Source organism: Lithobates pipiens, unplaced genomic scaffold (genome assembly GCF_037356315.1).
Source record: "Lithobates pipiens isolate NorthernLeopardFrog02 unplaced genomic scaffold, aLitPip1_a1.2 Scaffold_13, whole genome shotgun sequence".
Lineage (NCBI taxonomy): Eukaryota > Metazoa > Chordata > Amphibia > Anura > Ranidae > Lithobates > Lithobates pipiens.
In genome coordinates this window covers 349,550,341-349,574,256 of record NW_027507718.1, presented here as the reverse complement: position 1 = coordinate 349,574,256, position 23,916 = coordinate 349,550,341, and the positions used below count along the sequence as shown (strand labels likewise).

General features: G+C 40.5%; 1 protein-coding gene across 2 annotated transcripts in view; it reads right to left on the bottom strand.

Moving 5' to 3' along the window:
* Positions 1–23,916, bottom strand: part of GLRB (glycine receptor beta) — a 202,994-nt gene that overhangs the window by 7,510 nt on the left and 171,568 nt on the right. For both annotated transcript variants that reach the window (XM_077477106.1, XM_077477105.1), the window contains one exon: positions 6,915–7,067. In XM_077477106.1, coding sequence (XP_077333232.1) covers positions 6,915–7,067 — 153 coding nt within the window. The remainder of the gene's footprint in view (positions 1–6,914; positions 7,068–23,916) is intronic.

Genomic DNA, 23,916 nt, shown 5'->3' with positions numbered 1-23,916 from the left:
AATTTCTGACCATCTCCTGTACTATGTCCACAGTCTCTGACCGTCTCCTGTACCATGTCCACAGTCTCTGATCATCTCCTGTGCCATGTCCGCAGTCTCTGACCGTCTCCTACCATGTCTGCAGTCTCTGATCGTCTCCTGTACTATGTCCGCAATCTCAGACCATCTTCTAAGCAAGTGGTCATCAACCCTGTCCTCAGGGCCCACTAACAGGCCAGATTTTATGTATTACCTTGGGGATATGCAGACTAGAATACTGCAATCACTGAGCAGCCAATGATATCACCTGTGATGTATTTCAGTTATCTTGCAAACCTGGCCTGTTTAGTGGGCCCTGAGGACAGGGTTGATGACCACTGTTCTAAGCCATGTCCACAGTCACTGACCATCTCCTGTATCATGTTCCTGGTCTTTGACCATCTCCTGTACCATGTCCACAGTTTCTGACCATCTCCTGTGCCATGTTCAGTGTCTCTGACAGTCTCCTGTACCATGTTCACAGTCTCTGACCGTCTCCTGTACTATGTCCACAGTCTCTGACCATCTCCTGTACTACGTCTGCAGTTTCTGACCGTCTCCTGTACTATGTCCTCAGTCTCTGACCATCTCCTGTACTACGTCTGCAGTCTCTGACCGTGATAATGACATTGTCAAAAGGGGGCAGAGCATGTATGACCTTAAAATTATGCCCCCCCCACCTCTGAAAAAAGTTCTACGGATGCCCATGCTCTTCTGTTCTGTAATTGCATGCTGTGATGGTCCTACAGTGTGAATTTTTAAGCTGCAGCATGTTAGATAGCCCCCTTCACATTTTCTAGCTGATGAATGTTCAGCATTATTTAGTTCTTTCCCTTCCAACCTTACTGTCCATGCATTGGATTTAACTTCTTTAGATCATGGAAGGAATGCACTCTACTCAGGAACACCCACTACTTTCAAACTGACACACACCCATGAAGCCATTTTGATATTTGCACTAGCGCTCTTTCACACTGATGTGGTGCATTTTTCTGCACTGAAAGTGCAGCGCATTGTACCCATAGGTTTTGTGTGGGTTACATGCCCTTTGCCATTGATTTCTATTGCATTGGGAGCTTTTTCTGAAAATGCAGCAAAATTCATGCAAAGGCACATGCATCAGTGTGAAAATTCCCTCCTCTTAAGTGCCAGCCCACTGTTTTGTATCAAGACTTAAAGCGATACTCAAGCTAACAATGTTTTTTACCTTAATGCGTTCTTTGCATGAAGATAAAAAATTCACTGTGTAAAAGGGAAAAAAAGGGGAGAATAGATCCAGCGCTGTGCACTGCTGCATCTATTCTACCCTCTCCTCTTCATACAGCACTCGAGCGGCAGCAGGATCAATTGGCTCATGCTGTTGTCAATTAAAGGCAGTTAGGAGGATGTGGGGGGCATGGCTCCATAGACACACAGCTCGGGAGCATGCAGACTCTGTGTGCCTTTATAGTAAGCAATTTACTATGGGAACACACAAAGAAGGAGGAGCCAGGATCGCCGCTGGGGGACCCGAGAAGAGGAGTAAAGGGTCTGCTCTGTGCAATACCAGAGCAGGTGAGCATAACATATTTTATTTGAATAAAAAAATGTTTGACTTTAGTAACACTTTAAGACTCTTGAAAGGAGTACCGGGGCAGGGTGCTGTGATGTTTTCAGGAAGCTAGGTAGAGCACCCTGCTGGCCACTCCCACCAGCCAGGCATGCCTGCATTGTATAGGGAAGTCCTGAGACACAATGATGACATCAATGTGTACAAAAATTGTTTTTTACTGTAGATGGCTAAAATAAAAAACTTTACTAGTATTTGTGTCATAAATGAAATGAATTAACACAGCTGTAGAGTAGAACAATTTATATAATTGGAAGTCCAGCCTAATGTGCACACACATGTATGTGAACAAAAAATAAAGAGTAACGCTGAATAACAGAGCAGACATGACAGTATAGTTCTTACAGTTGAATGACAATCCTTAATGACATGCGATGACCATATGACTGGATATTTCTCTGGCACCATCCAATGAACCCATGTCATACATACAGATGAGAATGTTTTACCGACATAATGAAACATCGATCTGAGAATGAAAAATGAGATCAGGACATATGAAATGCCGAGTTACATATATGAGATGACTTGTAAATCTTGGCATAATATGCGGAGTAATAATTCAATTTTTGCAAATGTATCATGTAAAATGATCTGTAAAAATAAAATATTTTTCCTTGTTGTGCATAATTTGATTGTTTTTTAAAAGATGTCACAAAAATGCTGCTGCAGGTTTTCAAGGGGAAGCAACATCTACCAGGGGATCCTAATGACTCCCTAATGATGGACACTAAAATTACTACTCTAAAAATTATGGTAATCTTAGAGCACAGAAAGGTCATGTATTCAGTAGCACTGCATTCAGTAGCACAATAAGGTAACTAATGTACTTATCTTGCAAAAGTTCTGAAATATTGTACAGAATTACAGTGCCTTGCAAAAGTATTCACCCCCTTGACATTTTTCGTGTTTTGTTGCCTTAGAACCTGGATTTAACATGGATTGTTTGAGGATTTGCATCATTTAATTTACAGAACATGCCCACAACTTTGAAGATTTTTTTTTTATTGTGAAGCAAACAACAAATAAGACAAAATAACAGAATAAGTCAATGCGCTTAACTATATACCACCCTAAAGTCAATACTTTGTAGAGCCACCTTTCGCGGCTATCACAGCTCCAAGTTGCTTTGGTTAAGTTTCTATGAGCTTGCCACATCTTACCACTGGGATTTTTTCCCATTCCTCCCTGCAAAACTGCTTCAGCTCCTTCAAGTTGGATGGTTTGCACTTGTGAACAGAAATCTTTAAGTCTGACCACAGATTTTCTATTGGATTGAGGTCTGGGCTTTGACTAGGCCATTCCAACACATTTACATGTTTCCCCTTAAATTACTCAAGTGTTGCTTTAGCAGTGTGTTTGGGATAATTGTCCTGCTGGAAGGAACCTCCGTCCTAGCCTCAAATCACATACAGAGTGGTACAGGTTTTGCTCAATAATATCCCTGTATTTAGCACCATCCATCTTTCCCTCAACTCTGACCAGTTTCCCAGTCCCGACTACTGAAAAACATCCCCACAGCATGATGCTGCCAGCACCATGATTCACTGTGGGGATGGTGTTCTTTGGGTGATATGATGTGTTGGGTTTTGTGCCAGATATAGCATTTTTTTTGATGGACAAAAAGTAAAATTTTAGTCTCATCAGACCAGAGCACCTTACATTTTGGGAGTCTCCCACATGCCTTTTCGCAAACGCAAATGGGCCATTTTGTTTTTTTTCTGAAAGTAATGGCTTTCTTCTGGCCACTCTGCCATAAAGCCCAAATTTATGGAGCGTATGGCTTATTGTCGTCCTATGTACAGATACCCCAGTCTCTGCTGTGGAACTCTGCAGCCCCTCCAGGTTTACCGTAGGTCTCTGTGCTGCCTCTCTGATTAATGCCCTCCTTGCCCGGTCTGTGAGTTTTGGCGTGCGGCCATCTCTTGCCAGGTTTGCTGTTGTGCCATGTTCTTTCCATTTGGTTATGATAGAATTGATGGAGCTCCTAGGGATCATCAAAGATTTGGATATTATTTTATAACCTAACCCTGACTTGTACTTCTCAACAACATTGTTGCTTACTTGTTTAGAACATTCCTTGGTCTTCATGACAGTGTTTGGTTAGTGATGCCTCTTGCTTAGGTATTGCAGCCTCTGGGGCCTTTCTAAAAGGTGTGTGTGTATGTAATGGCAGATCATGTGACACTTAGATTGCACACAGGTGGACATCATTTCACTAATTATGTGACTTCTAAAGGTAATTGGTTGCACCAGAGCTTTTTATGGGCTTCATAACAAAGGGGGGTTTTCTATTCCTGAAAAATAGTTTTATGTATATATTTTTCTAATTTTACTTCACCAACTTAGACTATTGTGTTCTGATCCATCACATATAATTCAGATTAAAAAAAACATTGAACTAAAGGCTGTAATGCAACAAAATAGGTAAAAAGACAAGGGGGTGAATACTTTTGCAAGGAACTGTATATTCCACTCCAGAAAGTATAACCACAAGATTCTTACATATCTTAATAACATCCAATACATAGCTCCCAACTGTCCCTGATTTTGAGGGATTGTCCCTGATTTGGAACAAAGTCACTCTCTGTTGCTCTTTCCTCTTAATTTGTCCCTCATTTTGGTCTGATCTATATAGTTGTATATAAAATGCACTTTTTATCTTTCAAAAAGTGTTTCCCAGTGCTAAACCTTTCATCCAATTTCTAAATTGCTGCATTTGTAAATTTCATAAGCCAATATAAATGAATAGGGCTGGAAAAAACACTGGTGGGTTTAACTAATAATTTTTTGTAAAGATACTTCTCGTTTAAGGACTTACCTGTTTAACGACCGTTCGGACTTACAAACAGCTCTCCCCACCCGAACGACGCGTTGTATATCATTGTATTGTACAGTACAGAATTTTTGTTTGTTTACTGTACTTATGAAAATTAAAACTTTATTGAGCTGGAGTTTTGTGTTTAGACATATACAATACAGTACAGTAGTTAAGAATGTTTAAAATATTGATTACTTTTGACTCTTCAATTAACAACCAATTTGTTTAATGACCTGGTCGTTGGAACGGAGCCTTGTTGTTAAGTGAGGAGAGCCTGTATAATTCTCCTTTAAGGGGGCTTGACAGGGGGTGTGTCCTATGCCTACATACTTTTGCTAATAGGTGTCCCTCATTCCCATCTCAAAAAGTTGGGAGGTATGTCCAATATAATAAAAGAATAGTCCGCTCTTGCCACCACTTTCACGATTCCTGCTGGATATTCTTTGCAGTAAAATAGTTGAAAAAACTATAGGGGGTGTAAGACCCCTTTATATTGGCTACAGGAACTGAGACCTTGTTTTGTCAGGTGTATAAGTCTCACTGCTGTAATTGACAGTGACATATAGGAAGCCAGTGGGTAACTCAACTTGCTGATAAATCAAAATTGAAACAGCTGTTTAGGATGAGATAAGGTTTGTCAAAGGGAAATAAAATAAACCCCTTAATGGAAATAATGTGAAGTACAGCAATTATTACTTACAACATTATCACCATTTCCATATACACACAAAAAAAAAAGTTATTTGCTTAGTTAAGCCGCGTACACACGGGCGGACTGTATGGCCAACTTAGTCCGTCAGACAATCCGACGGACGGTCCGTCCTACTTTCGAATGAACGGACTTGACCACACACGATGCACAAACAGTCCGTTGAAAGCTTGCGTGATGACGTGTACAGCACGTACGACGGGACTAGAAATAGGAAGTCCAATACACAGCAATGCAACCTTCCGCCGTGTAAATCCTTTCTGAGCATGCGCCATACTTAGTCCGTCGAACTAGCCTACTCACGAGCGGATTGTCCGCTGAAACCAAAGTCTGACGGACAATATTACGGAAATTCCGAAATACTTAGTCCACCAGACTGCACGCTGAAAAAGTCCGCTGAAGCCCACACACGAGCGGACTGTCCGCTGAAATGTGTTTCGACGGACTAAGTTGGCCAGACAGTCCGCCCGTGTGTACGCGGCTTTAGGGATCTGCGAGGATAGACACACCAATTATAATTTTGTACACACAGTATATGGCCAATAGTATACTGAACTAGTAATAACATATACTGTATATAACATTATATAGAGAGCAGTTCATCAGTATTTTACTTTCTTCGGGTCAAGTGCAAGTTATAGACAATGGCTTCAATTGCAGCATGGAGCAAGTCAGTATGAATAATTGGCCCTGCATATTAATATAGTGTATAATTATGAATTATTTTGCAAGTAACGGTATAATAAAATGTACCAGCAGATTTGTTTGAGCTTTACTTATTGTAGATACAAATATTTTAGCTGTGGGCAGTCATCCACTGGTTTTATATATGTCTAGGACTCTTTATCAGCAAGAACTTCTTAATATAATTCCTGTCTCTGGTTCTGTCAACCTGGGATTTTTGTGCGTTCCCATCCACCTTTGGTATTCTAGCAGCTTCTGTTGCATTTTTCATTATAAAAAAGTAATATAAAATCCATGCAGAAGATTCAGTCCCTTCTCGTAATGACTACAGCAGGTCTACAGACCCAGTTTCATAGAGATCTTGTATTTATACCCCTTGAGAGATCTAAGAAACTGCTAGGTTGTTTAAAGTATAACTAAAGGAAAAACTTTTTTTTGTTGTTTTTGGGTAGCGGGGACATGGATTATAACACCTGTCAGTTTTTTTCGCTGTTTGTGCCCCCGTGAGGGAAATTCAACCTCTCTATTGGTCCTGTTTACAGTTATTATTGAAAGTGAAAGAAAAAGGAAAATCACATATTTTGGGTTGTCTCTAGAAAAGTAAAAGAGAGGAAATAATCCAATGGGGACACTAGTTCTGGTGACCTGGGGGTCCCCAAGAGATTCCTTAAATTTTCTCAATTCCTGTTTTTCCATGGGACAGAAAGTGAAGGTAAATCTCCACAATGGATCTCCCCAATGACACAACGATGGCAAAAATACAATTTAAAGGGGTTATAACCCTCCTTACTCTATCCAAAATGAAAAAAAAAGTTTTGCCTATAGTTCTGCTTTAAAACTCCAAGAGCTATAAAAACTGAAATAACACTTCTTGACGGACTGACACTTTTAGAATAGATTCTTGCTCCAACTGAAAAATTCCATAGAAAACTGTGTGACTGACATAACAACAAATAGATGACAAGTACGAGTAACATTGATCGCTATGACAAAAATGATGGTAATAACTTTCAAAGTAACAGCCAACCAAATGTTTTCCAACTCCACACACAAACTCAACCAATATTGGTTACCTAATGGTACCCTGGCAGCACTGGCATCAGGGTTGATCCAAAAAGATAGCCAGGACAGGACAACAATCAGCAAAGTTGGAGCATAGACGCCCATCATATAGAAGCCCACCTGTCTTCTCAATGTAAAGACGACCTCAACACATGTGTAGTAACCTTTATTGAAGAGAAGATAAGAACAAATGTAACAAAATGGCTTTATTGCTCACAAATATTCTGCTATAAAAAAACACATCTATGAATAAATGCAATATTGTCATTGTGTTTTCTCTGTACCCAGTTCATTTAAATGAATGCTTTATACAACAGGAGAAAGAGTGGCTTGGTTAGGTTCAGAGAGAAAAAACTATACAAAAAGCTGAATATTATATTAAAATACATATATAAATCCTGTTGTACCTGTCAAAATACGTGTGCCATTTGTTTGATGGAGTTTTTGTGCATTTTTACAGACATTATTACAAAGCACTTTTTCTTTTTTGTGTGTTGACATGCATTTATTACGCACATCAAATTTCCCTACATGTGTATTGGAAGTTCCCCACTTAAAAATAATATCTGGTTGCGGATCATGTGCTACAGTTAGGTAAAATGCATTTCCTGTGCATATTACTTTGTTACGAATAATTTCTGTAAGCACAAACGCAATATGTAATTTGCAATATGCAAAGATGCATGTTCCACAAATCACAGCACTGTAGTACAAATAAATGAACAGGCCAAATTGATTACATATTTATTAACATTGTTTTTTTTATTTTTTTCCTCTTTATTACAAATTTTTCTTACATGTTAAATTAGATTACATTTATCACTATTTATGATTTACATATATCCTCTTACATTTACTTTTTCTTGTTTCAACTTCACCCATAATTAACACTCAGTCCAATCTCTCACTTCCATAAAATAGTCACCATTTCTTCCTACTAATACCTAATCTATACAATACTTTCACATACCATTGACATATATTGACATAGTTATCTAATGTAGGGAGCCCTCAACTGCAATTTAACGATGATGAGTGCACACAGTTAAAATGTAACTAAACCCACAACAGAATAATCACTCTGTATATGCGGTAAATCGTGCTTGTTATACTCAGTGTGGAACCTAAGGAGTTTATCTTCTGCATTGTGAAAAAGGGCTGTTTGAACCTGGCTTCTCTGATTCACCCCTCCTTCCATGGTCCCCTGATAATTCCTGATAACACAGAGTCTATGGAGGCAGGCTGCACATGCTCAGTTCGGTGTGTATTCCTAGAGAGGTATTTATCTTGGGAGAGTGCATGTGATCAGCACAGGGCCAATCAGCACTGTCCAGGGACAGGGATCTTGCAGTCTAATAGGACATTTAGAAAACTCCTCCTACAAGCTTTAACAAGTGCTGGGCTGGATACTGATAAAAATCACAAGACCGCATTTACACAGAGGTGTTTTTCAGGCACTAAAGGGTTAATAAAGCACCTGAAAAACATCTCCCCTGCAGTCCTAGTGTGAAATCCCGGGTGCTTTCCCACTGGGAAGTTGTGCTGGCAAGACGTTAAAAAAAGGTCTGCAAGCAGCATCTCTGGGGCGGTGGAGGAGCGGTGCATAAACCGCTCCTCCACTGCCCCTGCCCATTGAAATGAATGGGCACCACTGCCGAACTGCCTGCAAAGCGCTTCGGCAGCAGCGCTTTTAGGGCGCATTTAACCCTTTCCTTGGCCACTAATGGAGGTTAAAAGGGCCCCTCCAGCGGCCAAATAGCGCCGCTAAAATGACGATAAAGCGCTGCTTTAAAACTATCGGTGCTCTACCGCTAACGCGGCCTGCGGCTCAGTGTGAAAGGGAATAACTGCTTATGAGAAAAGGTATTTAGCAGGTTATATTTACTAAAATGATTGCATTTCCATGTTCTGTGGGATACCAAATAAACTGAATGCAGGGTCCTGGGTTTAGTAATACTTTAAGGAGTTTTACCTTTTGCTCCCATATATAGAAACTATAGTAGTTCTGGGTGGGGTAACAACAGGGAACTTAGTTGAAAAACAGGGAGGTTAAATGGATGGCTGAGTTGGACACTATACAACCCAAAGGGTTAAATGCTTTGATTTATTCTTATGTTTGTGAATTTTATCAGGTCAGACTGTGGATGGAGAATAAGGTGGAGACACCAAGATAAAATATTTCCAATATATTGTAATTATTATACAAATGTTATGGGTTTGTTTAATTCATGTTGTTCTGTGAGAGCAGTTCTTTGATACAAATTAGTAGAAGAATGTGTGGATGTGTACACAGGTGTTACATCTTACTGGTTGTAAATAACATTTACGAATAAAGTGGTTGAAAAGCCTCAAGATTTTTCATCTTAATGCATTATATTTCACAATATCTTACCTCCAGCACAAGTAACGGGAGCCTTTACCCCCTGACCTTTTGGACTCTGTTTTAAATGCTCAGTCTTGTGTTCCACCAAATCTACCCCCTGAAAAGGTGTTTGTTCCCCACCACCTTAGGCTTAAAGTGATTTCAGAAGCACATTATGCTAAGATGGCCAGGCACCCAGGGATTACTAAAACGTTTTCTATGGTTTCTCGTGTGCTTTGGTGGTCTTCTCTCCATAAGGACTCCCGTTCCTACATTAAAGCTTGCAAAACCTGTGCTTACTCTAAGCCCTCAGAAGTCAAGCCCTCTGGAATACTCCTACCTGTGTCTGCCCCTAAACTCCCTTGCACACACATCCAAGCTAACTTGTTAAGTTCCATTGGCTCTACACTTACCAATGCAGTTCAGTCAGTCGCTACACTTGCTGATAGGGTTCAGTCAGTTGATACACCAGCCAATGCAGTCCTGTCTGCCTCTGCTTCAGTTATTCTTGTACAGTCCATGCCAATTGAGCCTCCTGCTTTTTCTTATTAAGGGCTTTCTGTAACCTGACCTCTGCTCAGTCTGATGGTCCTGTGCTGCTTTCAGCTTGTCTTTAAGGATATGGGGGCCCCTTCCAGCATCCCGGTTTTGGCTATTGCATTCTCCCTGTCTGCCTGTCCACCTGCAAGGAGATTGATGTGGTCAGTCTCTGGGTGGTAACCAAACCTGTTATAAGCAAGCCAGACCCTCGGTCTCAAGCTTGTGATAGAGAGTGATACGTGTGTTATTCTTGATCAAGCCCCCTGTCTGTCTGCCCTGCTCTTCTAGATTGAGTTTCGCCGTGTATGACCTTGGACCGGATTAATGGACTATTCCCTGAACTCAGCCTGTCTTTTTACCTGGAATGTCATTAAACCACTCTGCCTGTCTGCCAAATGCAAGTACCTATTTGCTTTGATCAGTTCGCACCTGCCATGGCGTGGTAGCCAGGCACTATAGCACTGTGTAAAAGACCTACGGGGCAACCGAGTACCAGTAGACCTGCTTGCCTTATGGGAAAGGGTGCTGCTATTAGGTGAAGCACACATTAGCCAGCTATAGTGTCTGACCACCTGCACTGGGGCAGATGTGACAGGACCCCAGAAGAAGAGGATCGGGGCTGCTCTGTGCAAAACATTTACACAGAGCAGGTAAGTATAGACATGTTTGCTATTTTTATTTTTTTTAAAACAAAGGTTTACAAACCCTTTAAGATTGTTAGCTTCAGTTTCATACTTTACTTGAGGATTTTGCAAGAAATTACATATATAATTTGAGGTGCTGCAGAATTACTATCATGGACTACTGTATATATACATGTTGAAGTTAGAGTTACTTCCTCATCCCTTTAAACCCGAACACATATTAATTACACAGATTCTGTGGCTGATTAAGGTGATAATTAAATTTTCTTGGTGCCTAATCTGCATTAAATTAGCCTCAGAACCAGTGTAATTCATATGTGTTCGGGGTTTAAAGCGATGAGGAGGCAACACTTGTTGAAGTGTGTATAGATTTTTTTTGACCCCCTCTGAATATATACAGCTATGAGTCATTCAGCTGTGTGTGTGCAAATTTCAGCTTCAGCTATTGATCTGTGTTCACAGCAAATGTTTGTCAACAAGCTATAGGGAGATAACATCTCAAAAAATGATTACATCTGAATAACGATGCAATCTGAATTTTTAGTTATGACCATAATAAAGAAAATATGTACAAAAGCACTATATACTCCCTTCAAACCTCTAATTCGGGGTCAGTTGTATTGATAACTGTGATATTTCTTGGTACTTGCTTTATTTTTTACATCAGCCTTTCTGAGCGAAACAATACCATCAGCAGTAGGCTGCAAATTCATCTGAATACAGACAAAAGTAACACTTCTCTGTGTGGCATTAATAGCTAAAGACTGAACTCAAGGCTTCCGGCAATGAACCTACAGAGTATATAGGCATGCTGAACACAGGTGATTGCAAGTGAACAGCAAGCAGGTGCACTGCCAGGGGGCTTCAATCTAATCCATTAAAACTGTCAGTGCAGCTCTGCGAAAAAAGAACGCAGATGGGGCTAAAGAGTTCCCTATGTGCTTGTTATACAGTGTTGTACAGTTATTTTCTATTTTGTTTTTATTTACATTGTATATGTATTGGCTTTTATTTACTTTAATTTGCAACTTCATTGTAAAACTTTGTGCACAGCTTTATTATTAAAAACAATATATAATAATTGGTGTATTCCATATAGAAGTTTGTTAATAAAAAGTAATTTTCCAAATTTTCTAAAAATATATTTTGTCCATTATTTTGATATGTGACTTGATACTGAAAATGTCTTAAAAGAGGTCATTCACCAGCTTCCTATGTATTTACTGTAAGGGAAGCTTGTTTAGAAGAGACATTGTTCCACGTCAAGTACTTAAAACTCTAAGCAACATGAAGAACATTAGAGTTTTTAAAGCAGCACACTCCCACGACATGGAAATCAATAGATCTTAACTGTACCCTGACCTTTTCAAGCTGCAGGAGAACCTGACCCATGCTGGCAAAGATCAATACTCAGGTTTCCAGAGCTCATTCTCTGGTGCGTGCCCGGTAACATTCTTTACATGGACTACTCATACTTCTTACAAACTTACACTTTCTTCTTAAAATTCACTCGAAAACCTCAGTGGAGGTGACTCTAGATTTATTGGTACTTTGATGTACACAATTACAGTATAAAACAATTGCCCAGATCCTGCCCTGAAATGCTTCCATTCACTTGTGTTTAGTATACTAAAAATATGTCTGATTAGGATCTGGCTAATGTTACCTGGAGACCAATAAATCTGCAAGTGGCTGGGGGAACCCATTACTGAGAATATTTTATTAGGGGAATATTTAATAACAGCAATTTAGAGACATTTGAACAGAAGGGAACCTTGATAGTATCTGCATCAAAGTGATCATCTGTAAACTTCTTAATCTCTATTACCACGTAAAAAGAGAGAGCGAGAGGAAAAACCTGCCAAATGTAAAGGATATTTTTAGAGCAAAACGTCTTACCAAAATCCTTAGGGGTCGGTTCACACCAGATGGCAGCTATTTCCTGCACAGCCCAAAGCATAGACAAGGCATAATGCCTTGTCTCCAATGTTGTCAGTTCACCACTTGAAAAAAAAAAAGTACTGCATGCCTTATTTAAAGCAGCCAGTTACAACACGATCCACCCATAACACCACTGCAATACATACAATTGTATAGAAATGTCACTGGCATTTCAATAAAGCTTTGTTAAAAGAAAATAAGTAGTGCACTGCACCGGGATTGGCACTGTCACACAGTGCACATGAGCAGCCAATGCGTTTTGCACAGCTTATTAATGTGAACAGACCCTTAAAGTGGTTGTAAACCCTTACATTTACCTAGTGAAGTGACTGACCTCCGGTGATACACAGGGATATACAATGTCCTTCTACATATGTTGCACCTGTTTATCTGCAATCATCTCTTCTAAATATGTTAAAAATTAAGAATTTATAAAGCTTGTCTGAGCTGTTAGAAAAAAGGGGTGGAGAGCTGAAGTCACACTCAGCTGGAGATCCCTCCCCTGTAACCCTTTTTTTTCTCTTGGTGCCAGGAAAACAGAAATCAGAAGTGACTCATGCTGATAGTACAGGAGCAAAGCAGCAGACAGAAATGGCACTTGGTGCTCTGGATAGAGATAAGTACACACTATAGAGCAGGGATATGCAATTAGGGGACCTCCAGCTGTTGCAGAACTACAACTCCCATGAGGCATAGCAAGCCATAAGCATGACACCCAGAGGCAGAGGCATGAGGGGACTTGTAGTTTGGCAACAGCTGGAGGTCCGCTAATTGCATATCCCTGCTATAGAGGGATATGCTTTATTCATATTTTATGTCTGAGGTTTACAACTACTTTAAGTAAATATGTGCTGGAGAAATTCAGTGCTGCTCTGGCCATCTTCTGGAAAATGATAGTTGCATGGCTGCTGGTTAGTCATATGCTTTAATGAGACACGGTCACCTTATTAATTTAGGGCACAGTGACCATGTCTGTGAAAAGTTTCCTTCCTTCCCCCCTGACTATTTAAACTGACTTTTCCAGCACTCCCTCACAGCAACTTCTTCTGTGGCTGCACTGTAATATAATCAGTGATATTGTATAAGGAGGAGCATGTAATCTCCTTCCATGATGCAATGCTCAGGCCTAGTACGCACTGAATCCGAGCACTGTCATGCTGTATGTTGGAGGGGTGACGTTGGTGCACCCTCTGTCAACAACAGCCACTGGTTATTTTGGTAGGAAGGGATTGTAGCGCATCCATGAAGAGGTAAGTATAATGTGGTCAGGGGTGGGCTTTACATCAACAGTTAAAGTTAAAACACCTAATCTGCAAAATTATTAGAGCGACATGACAATAGTGGAATGGTGGATTCTCTACAATCCCAAAAACCTTAATGGGGTTGCAAAAGTTCATGTTTTGTCACCTTAATGCATCCTATGCATTAAGGTGAAAAAACACCTGTCAATGACCGGCCCCAGCCCCCCCCCCCATTTTACTTACCTGAACCCCTGAACTTGTCCCACGGGGACGCGCCGTCTCTCTGCCCGGGGTTCTCAGCTGTTGATTGGATAGATTGATAGCGCAGCCATTGGCTCCCGCTGCTGTCAATCAAATCCAATGACATGGCCGCTGAATGCTGGACTCGGGAGCGCACCTGCAAGGTAACCCCCACAGTAGAGCGCTTCTCACAGGGGGTTATCTGATGCAGGAAGGAGTCGGGAGAGCCGCCGAGGGACCCCAGAAAGGCAGGTTCAGGGCCACTCTGTGCAAAACGAGCTGCACAGTGGAGGTAAGTATGATACAGTGGTGTGAAAAAGTGTTTGCCCCCTTCCTCATTTCCTGTTCCTTTGCATGTTTGTCACACTTAAGTGTTTCGGAACATCAAACCAATTTAAACAATAGTCAAGGACAACACAAGTAAACACAAAATGCAATTTGTAAATGAAGGTGTTTATTATTAAAGGTGAAAAAAAATCCAAACCATCATGGCCCTGTGTGAAAAAGTGATTGCCCCCCTAAACCTAATAACTGGTTGGGCCACCCTTAGCAGCAACAACTGCAACCAAGCGTTTGCGATAACGTGCAATGAGGCTTTTACAGCGTCCTGGAGGAATTTTGGCCCACTCATCTTTGCAGAATTGTCCTAATTCAGTTACATTAGAGGGTTTTCGAGCATGAACGGCCTTTTTAAGGTCATACCACAACATCTCAATAGGATTCAGGTCAGGACTTTGGCTAGGCCACTCCAAAGTCTTCATTTTGTTTTTCTTCAGCCATTCGGTGGTGGACTTGCTGGTGTGTTTAGGATCATTGTCCTGCTGCAGAACCCAAGTTCGTTTCAGCTTGAGTACACGAACAGATGGTCGGACATTCTCCTTCAGGATCTCTTGGTAACAAATACCAAACCAAAGTGTAGCGCTTAACAAAGTTATGAATAGTCTAGTTAGTGCATCATCATACAGTTTAACCAAAACACCTTAAGTGTGACAATTCTTGAAAACTTGCATAGAAATAAAAAGTACAGTCCAAACGAATAAAAATAAATTAAAAGTCTCTATGTGAGGAGTTGATCCAGTCCAAACGTGAAATACAGGTCACCATCCACCTTCTTAAATGAGACTAGCATGCAGGCACCCTGTGATGTTCCCGTCACCTTTAGAATTAAAGGCTTACCGGATAGTATGGATCCAAACGAATCTATATTCGAAGGATCATACAAGCTTATGACTTAGAAGCCAAAATTTGCAGGTGTAGATTTTCAAGGAAGTATCAACTCAGACTCCTCATAAAGTTGTCCCAACTAGTTGTTAAATCCACATCAGTATACTCCAGCTCAAAATGTTGAACTCATACAAAGGAAAAATAAGGAGCCACAATAGTGTAAATCCGTTTAAGAGAAAAAAAATTTAATAAAAAAGTAATGAACTCACATGTAACCAAAGAAATCAAGCGCTTAATCCATAAAAACAGTGCTACAGCAGTAGTCCCGACGCGTTTCGTCCTCTACAGACGTCATCTGGGGTAGCACTACACTGTAGCATCATCACTTATATAGCAAACAGTCAATTTGGGCGAGAATTCCATCTGCCTGTGTCACCGCGTGTCATTTCCGGTTTAAGATGGCGCCCGGCGTGCGTTCCACGCCTCATTACAATGTTACAGCATGTATCAGCAGACAGACCATGCCCAAACATGTGTAAAATAAACCAATAAATGAAAACTAGGTTGGCCCAAACATTAGAAACATACCCAACGTAAAAATTAGCCAGACGTTGTGATTTATTCCACTCTGTAATACCGTTAGTAGTGTTTCCGGGTCATGATTAAACGCATAAGGGGCATGGGTACGGATCCAATCATTATCATACCCAGCCACCTATGCCGACAAAGCCACACCCACCACAGGGAGGCACCAACACAGTGGGCGTGTCGTACATAGAGAGCACTGATGCCTCCGTCAAGCGGCGATGGAACGCACCGCGTACCGGAAGCACCAGCACCACACGCACGTCCGACGCAAGGGGCGGCGTAAGAGGAAATACGTCACAACCCATCGGAGAGCGTCGAACATCGGAAGTGACGTGAACGGAAGGTACATCACATCCGGCCAGGATGTATCCGACAACAGGAAGTGATGTAATGAAAATACATCATCTCCGGTGTCAAGTGGGACATATGTAAACATACGCCGGACCATACATCCTAGAGGGGATGTACATTTAAGTACACCCATACTAATAAGTATGGGATGGGAACGATTATGTATATGTAATGAAAAGATATTTTTAAAACAATCTTTATACAAAATATATATCAGCACCGACACAACACATGTCCGGACATGCACTGTGACAAGTACTGATAGCACCTAAGGCAGATAGAATTCTGTCCCAAGACCAATATTATTAGTATAACATAAACAGCAATAATAGAAAGGCTGCCACTTACATAAAAATCAAAAAATCAAAAAATGTTAAAACAGATAAACAAATTAAAATAAAGCACTAAAATAAAATATTATCAATGTGCATATTAACCATTATTAATGAAGGCATTAATATCCCATTCTATGTTCAAACCAAATGGCGAGTAAGAACGAATCAAATATATCCAGTAGGTTTCTAATCTGGAAACACCCCGAGTCATAGCACCCCCCCTCCACGGAGGTGTATATTTGTCAATAGCTAAAAATTGGGTACCTGTTGGGTCACTGTTATGATGTTCCCTATAGTGTCTCGGGACAGTGTGTTTAGAGACCTTACTCTTTATTAAGGCTATGTGTTCCCCCACTCTAATCGCAAACGTCCTTGTCGTCCTCCCCACATATTGTTTACCACACGGGCAAGTGATCAGATATACTACATACCGGGTACTACAGGTACAAAATGATTTTATAGTATGTGTTCTATTAGTTGTTGTTGATACAAACTCAGTTGTTTTATGTCTCCCAGCTATATTAAACTGACATACCACACATTTTTTGCAAGGATAAAAACCTGTTAGATTGTGAAAAAATGATGGGCGACAGGGAGGGTTAATGACATTGGGAGCAATGAAGTTCCGTAGAGAGGGTGCTCCCCTAAAAAGTACTTTCGCCCGTTCAGGTAACTTTAAATTGAGGACTGGATCACTTCTTAATACGTCCCAATGTTTATTAATGATGGTCTTGATTTGTTTATGCTGTACCGAAAAGGATGTAAGCATAGACCACCTATAAGTGTCCACAGGATCGTGACGGGCTTTCTCAATCACTAGGCTCTCCCTGTTAGTGTTAATAACCTTCTGTATCTCTACATCAAGAACCATAGCATCATATCCCTTGTCTTCAAATTTTTGTTTTAGGATTCCTGCCTGTGTCCTAAACGTATCAAGGTCCGTGCAATTCCTACGCAATCGTAGAAACTGACTGCGTGGTATCGAACTCAACCATGATCTATGGTGGCAGCTGTCAAGGGGAATAAAACTATTCCTATCAGTCGGTTTGAAATGCGTTTTGAACACAAATTTATTGTCTACTAATTCGATCTCTAAATCAAGAAAATTTATCCTAGAAAGGCTCATTTCAAATGACAGAGAAATCCCCCTATCGTTATTGTTCAAATTCTTAAAGAATTCAGTCAATGAATCAAATGAGCCATTCCATAGGAGGAGGATGTCGTCTATATACCTGGCCCACAGGACCAAAGAGGGGTTCCCCTGGGCATAGACGACATCCTCCTCCCACTTAGCCATGAATAAATTAGCAAGACTGGGGGCAAATTTGGCCCCCATTGCTACACCCCGTTGTTGTAAATAATACTTGTTGTTAAACCAAAAATAGTTATGTTCCATGGCAAATTCTAAAAGTTCTATGAGGTAATCACATTGGAATGATGCCAAAGAGTCCTCGCGATCTAAAAAGTATCGGACAGCATCTATACCCATTCCCTGAGGTATGCAAGTATAGAGGGACGCTACGTCAGCTGTAGCTATAATACATTGCTCATGAAGCACTAAACTTTCAAGTCTCCTGATTGTAGCACCCGTATCTTTAAGATAAGATGGGGTTTTTTTAACAAGGGGTTGCAAATAAAAATCTATATAACGGCCTATACGTGAAGTGACCGAATTTATGCCACTCACTATGGGCCTACCGGGAGGGCTCACCAGATCTTTGTGGATCTTCGGTAAGTAATAGATTACAGGAATTGAGGGGGAAATGGGAACCAAAAAGTTTTTTTCTTTATTGTTCAATATTTTTTGATCATAGCCTTTATTGATAAGATCTTTAAGTTGTTTTTTGTATATAATCGTAGGATTGTTGGGGAGTTGTTTATAGGTACCTGGCTCACCCAAGATCCTATGCATTTCAGCTTCGTATTTATCCCTGTCTAAAATCACAATACCCCCCCCCTTATCAGCTGGACGTATAACTACGTCTTTTTGCTCGCATAAGGACTTAAAACCGTTTGTTGAAAAAGTGGTTCTATTATTACACTTCGTAGGGAGTTTGTCAAGATCTCTTAGTACTAAGTCCTTAAATATTTTTACAGCTGGTACAGAGGGTACAGGGGGTATAAATAAAGATGGGTTAGCCAACCCAGAGTGTACAGTTCCCGAAGTGGCCGCTAGATAATCCGTTCTGAACGGGTTGGTTATCAAATACCGTTGAATGTTAATCTTTCTGATAAATTTATGTATATCAATGAAAGTATTGAATTTGTTAAGTCGTTTAGGGGGTGCGTATTTCAAGCCCTTGTCCAATACTGATAATTCAGCACTGGAGAAGGATTTCTTGCTTAAATTAAACACACCTTGTCCCACTAAACCCGCCTTCTTTTTCCTCCTCTGTAATCGCTCTCCCCCTCTACACCCTCTCTTGGGTCTTGATCCCTTTTTCGAATATGCGGATCCTCGCGAAAAACCTGGTTCCTATAGTTAGTATTAGGTGGATTATAACCAGATGGAATATAGGTATTATTCCCATTGTCTGAATCTCCTATTTCTCCCAATGGAGAAAATCTGTTATAAGTAGAAACGGGAGCCACATTATAATATTGGGGTCCACTATAATGAGGGTTAGATGGAGCATTATAGTAAGAGTTAAGAGGAGCGTGTCTAGGTGATGGAGAATAATAGGGAGAGCCATTATACTCTCTAAATGGGTGAGCATCATAATTATATGATCGTCCTTTATTAGAACCTCTACCCCCTCTTTTTCCTCGATTATTACCTCTTCCTCTGTGAGGATTATTAGGGGTGTGTGGAGTGTAATGATGCACTCTTTGCTGAGAGGAGGGTGGACCATCATACACCCTACTCTGTGCAGCCTCACTATAAGACATAGGAGGCAAAGCAACCCTCTGTGGGGCAGTGGAACCTCCAGATTGGGAACCACTCATGGGTTGTGTATCAGTGGCGGATGTGTTCTGAACCAATTTCTGCCAGCCAAAAACAGTACCCATCTTATAGTCATTAACATCTCTGGAGTATTTTTTCTGTTTCTTATATTTTTGTTCTCTATCCTCTTTTTCCAGATGGTTCAACAAATTGGCAGAGAGAGAATTGTATTCAGGGGTGTCTTTATATGACATTAATTTATCCTTAATTTCCTTAATTTCTTTATCAAGTAGGGCCATTTTACTGCTCTTCCTTGCAATCAGGAAACCCAACAAATTGGTTCCAGCCTCATTAAAGAACTTGAACCAGGTGTCTAGGTCTACTTCACCTTGTTGGGGATTTACATCCCACCTTAAGCTTCTGGGGACCATATGTTCTGCAATGTAATGCTGTAAGAACACAAGGTCCCATTGTAGGTGAAGTTCGGATGTCATAATATTTTTAAGTCTCATGAACATCCCTCCCACCTCGGTGTTATTACCAGTTGCCACGAAAACACCATCAGTATTAACTTTGTGCGAAGCACGGTATTCAAACACATCCATATCTACAGTGACGTATATGAAAAAGGATTGCTGCAATGTGTATATCCAAACAATATATAGACCAAAAAACTTTCCCTGTGACACTGCGCTATCCAAAAAAGAAAGAAAGCTGCTAACACAATCACAAGGATAAAACAGTGAATAATAAAACAAATACCAAACCAAAGTGTAGCGCTTAACAAAGTTATGAATAGTCTAGTTAGTGCATCATCATACAGTTTAACCAAAACACCTTAAGTGTGACAATTCTTGAAAACTTGCATAGAAATAAAAAGTACAGTCCAAACGAATAAAAATAAATTAAAAGTCTCTATGTGAGGAGTTGATCCAGTCCAAACGTGAAATACAGGTCACCATCCACCTTCTTAAATGAGACTAGCATGCAGGCACCCTGTGATGTTCCCGTCACCTTTAGAATTAAAGGCTTACCGGATAGTATGGATCCAAACGAATCTATATTCGAAGGATCATACAAGCTTATGACTTAGAAGCCAAAATTTGCAGGTGTAGATTTTCAAGGAAGTATCAACTCAGACTCCTCATAAAGTTGTCCCAACTAGTTGTTAAATCCACATCAGTATACTCCAGCTCAAAATGTTGAACTCATACAAAGGAAAAATAAGGAGCCACAATAGTGTAAATCCGTTTAAGAGAAAAAAAATTTAATAAAAAAGTAATGAACTCACATGTAACCAAAGAAATCAAGCGCTTAATCCATAAAAACAGTGCTACAGCAGTAGTCCCGACGCGTTTCGTCCTCTACAGACGTCATCTGGGGTAGCACTACACTGTAGCATCATCACTTATATAGCAAACAGTCAATTTGGGCGAGAATTCCATCTGCCTGTGTCACCGCGTGTCATTTCCGGTTTAAGATGGCGCCCGGCGTGCGTTCCACGCCTCATTACAATGTTACAGCATGTATCAGCAGACAGACCATGCCCAAACATGTGTAAAATAAACCAATAAATGAAAACTAGGTTGGCCCAAACATTAGAAACATACCCAACGTAAAAATTAGCCAGACGTTGTGATTTATTCCACTCTGTAATACCGTTAGTAGTGTTTCCGGGTCATGATTAAACGCATAAGGGGCATGGGTACGGATCCAATCATTATCATACCCAGCCACCTATGCCGACAAAGCCACACCCACCACAGGGAGGCACCAACACAGTGGGCGTGTCGTACATAGAGAGCACTGATGCCTCCGTCAAGCGGCGATGGAACGCACCGCGTACCGGAAGCACCAGCACCACACGCACGTCCGACGCAAGGGGCGGCGTAAGAGGAAATACGTCACAACCCATCGGAGAGCGTCGAACATCGGAAGTGACGTGAACGGAAGGTACATCACATCCGGCCAGGATGTATCCGACAACAGGAAGTGATGTAATGAAAATACATCATCTCCGGTGTCAAGTGGGACATATGTAAACATACGCCGGACCATACATCCTAGAGGGGATGTACATTTAAGTACACCCATACTAATAAGTATGGGATGGGAACGATTATGTATATGTAATGAAAAGATATTTTTAAAACAATCTTTATACAAAATATATATCAGCACCGACACAACACATGTCCGGACATGCACTGTGACAAGTACTGATAGCACCTAAGGCAGATAGAATTCTGTCCCAAGACCAATATTATTAGTATAACATAAACAGCAATAATAGAAAGGCTGCCACTTACATAAAAATCAAAAAATCAAAAAATGTTAAAACAGATAAACAAATTAAAATAAAGCACTAAAATAAAATATTATCAATGTGCATATTAACCATTATTAATGAAGGCATTAATATCCCATTCTATGTTCAAACCAAATGGCGAGTAAGAACGAATCAAATATATCCAGTAGGTTTCTAATCTGGAAACACCCCGAGTCATAGCACCCCCCCTCCACGGAGGTGTATATTTGTCAATAGCTAAAAATTGGGTACCTGTTGGGTCACTGTTATGATGTTCCCTATAGTGTCTCGGGACAGTGTGTTTAGAGACCTTACTCTTTATTAAGGCTATGTGTTCCCCCACTCTAATCGCAAACGTCCTTGTCGTCCTCCCCACATATTGTTTACCACACGGGCAAGTGATCAGATATACTACATACCGGGTACTACAGGTACAAAATGATTTTATAGTATGTGTTCTATTAGTTGTTGTTGATACAAACTCAGTTGTTTTATGTCTCCCAGCTATATTAAACTGACATACCACACATTTTTTGCAAGGATAAAAACCTGTTAGATTGTGAAAAAATGATGGGCGACAGGGAGGGTTAATGACATTGGGAGCAATGAAGTTCCGTAGAGAGGGTGCTCCCCTAAAAAGTACTTTCGCCCGTTCAGGTAACTTTAAATTGAGGACTGGATCACTTCTTAATACGTCCCAATGTTTATTAATGATGGTCTTGATTTGTTTATGCTGTACCGAAAAGGATGTAAGCATAGACCACCTATAAGTGTCCACAGGATCGTGACGGGCTTTCTCAATCACTAGGCTCTCCCTGTTAGTGTTAATAACCTTCTGTATCTCTACATCAAGAACCATAGCATCATATCCCTTGTCTTCAAATTTTTGTTTTAGGATTCCTGCCTGTGTCCTAAACGTATCAAGGTCCGTGCAATTCCTACGCAATCGTAGAAACTGACTGCGTGGTATCGAACTCAACCATGATCTATGGTGGCAGCTGTCAAGGGGAATAAAACTATTCCTATCAGTCGGTTTGAAATGCGTTTTGAACACAAATTTATTGTCTACTAATTCGATCTCTAAATCAAGAAAATTTATCCTAGAAAGGCTCATTTCAAATGACAGAGAAATCCCCCTATCGTTATTGTTCAAATTCTTAAAGAATTCAGTCAATGAATCAAATGAGCCATTCCATAGGAGGAGGATGTCGTCTATATACCTGGCCCACAGGACCAAAGAGGGGTTCCCCTGGGCATAGACGACATCCTCCTCCCACTTAGCCATGAATAAATTAGCAAGACTGGGGGCAAATTTGGCCCCCATTGCTACACCCCGTTGTTGTAAATAATACTTGTTGTTAAACCAAAAATAGTTATGTTCCATGGCAAATTCTAAAAGTTCTATGAGGTAATCACATTGGAATGATGCCAAAGAGTCCTCGCGATCTAAAAAGTATCGGACAGCATCTATACCCATTCCCTGAGGTATGCAAGTATAGAGGGACGCTACGTCAGCTGTAGCTATAATACATTGCTCATGAAGCACTAAACTTTCAAGTCTCCTGATTGTAGCACCCGTATCTTTAAGATAAGATGGGGTTTTTTTAACAAGGGGTTGCAAATAAAAATCTATATAACGGCCTATACGTGAAGTGACCGAATTTATGCCACTCACTATGGGCCTACCGGGAGGGCTCACCAGATCTTTGTGGATCTTCGGTAAGTAATAGATTACAGGAATTGGAATGGCTCATTTGATTCATTGACTGAATTCTTTAAGAATTTGAACAATAACGATAGGGGGATTTCTCTGTCATTTGAAATGAGCCTTTCTAGGATAAATTTTCTTGATTTAGAGATCGAATTAGTAGACAATAAATTTGTGTTCAAAACGCATTTCAAACCGACTGATAGGAATAGTTTTATTCCCCTTGACAGCTGCCACCATAGATCATGGTTGAGTTCGATACCACGCAGTCAGTTTCTACGATTGCGTAGGAATTGCACGGACCTTGATACGTTTAGGACACAGGCAGGAATCCTAAAACAAAAATTTGAAGACAAGGGATATGATGCTATGGTTCTTGATGTAGAGATACAGAAGGTTATTAACACTAACAGGGAGAGCCTAGTGATTGAGAAAGCCCGTCACGATCCTGTGGACACTTATAGGTGGTCTATGCTTACATCCTTTTCGGTACAGCATAAACAAATCAAGACCATCATTAATAAACATTGGGACGTATTAAGAAGTGATCCAGTCCTCAATTTAAAGTTACCTGAACGGGCGAAAGTACTTTTTAGGGGAGCACCCTCTCTACGGAACTTCATTGCTCCCAATGTCATTAACCCTCCCTGTCGCCCATCATTTTTTCACAATCTAACAGGTTTTTATCCTTGCAAAAAATGTGTGGT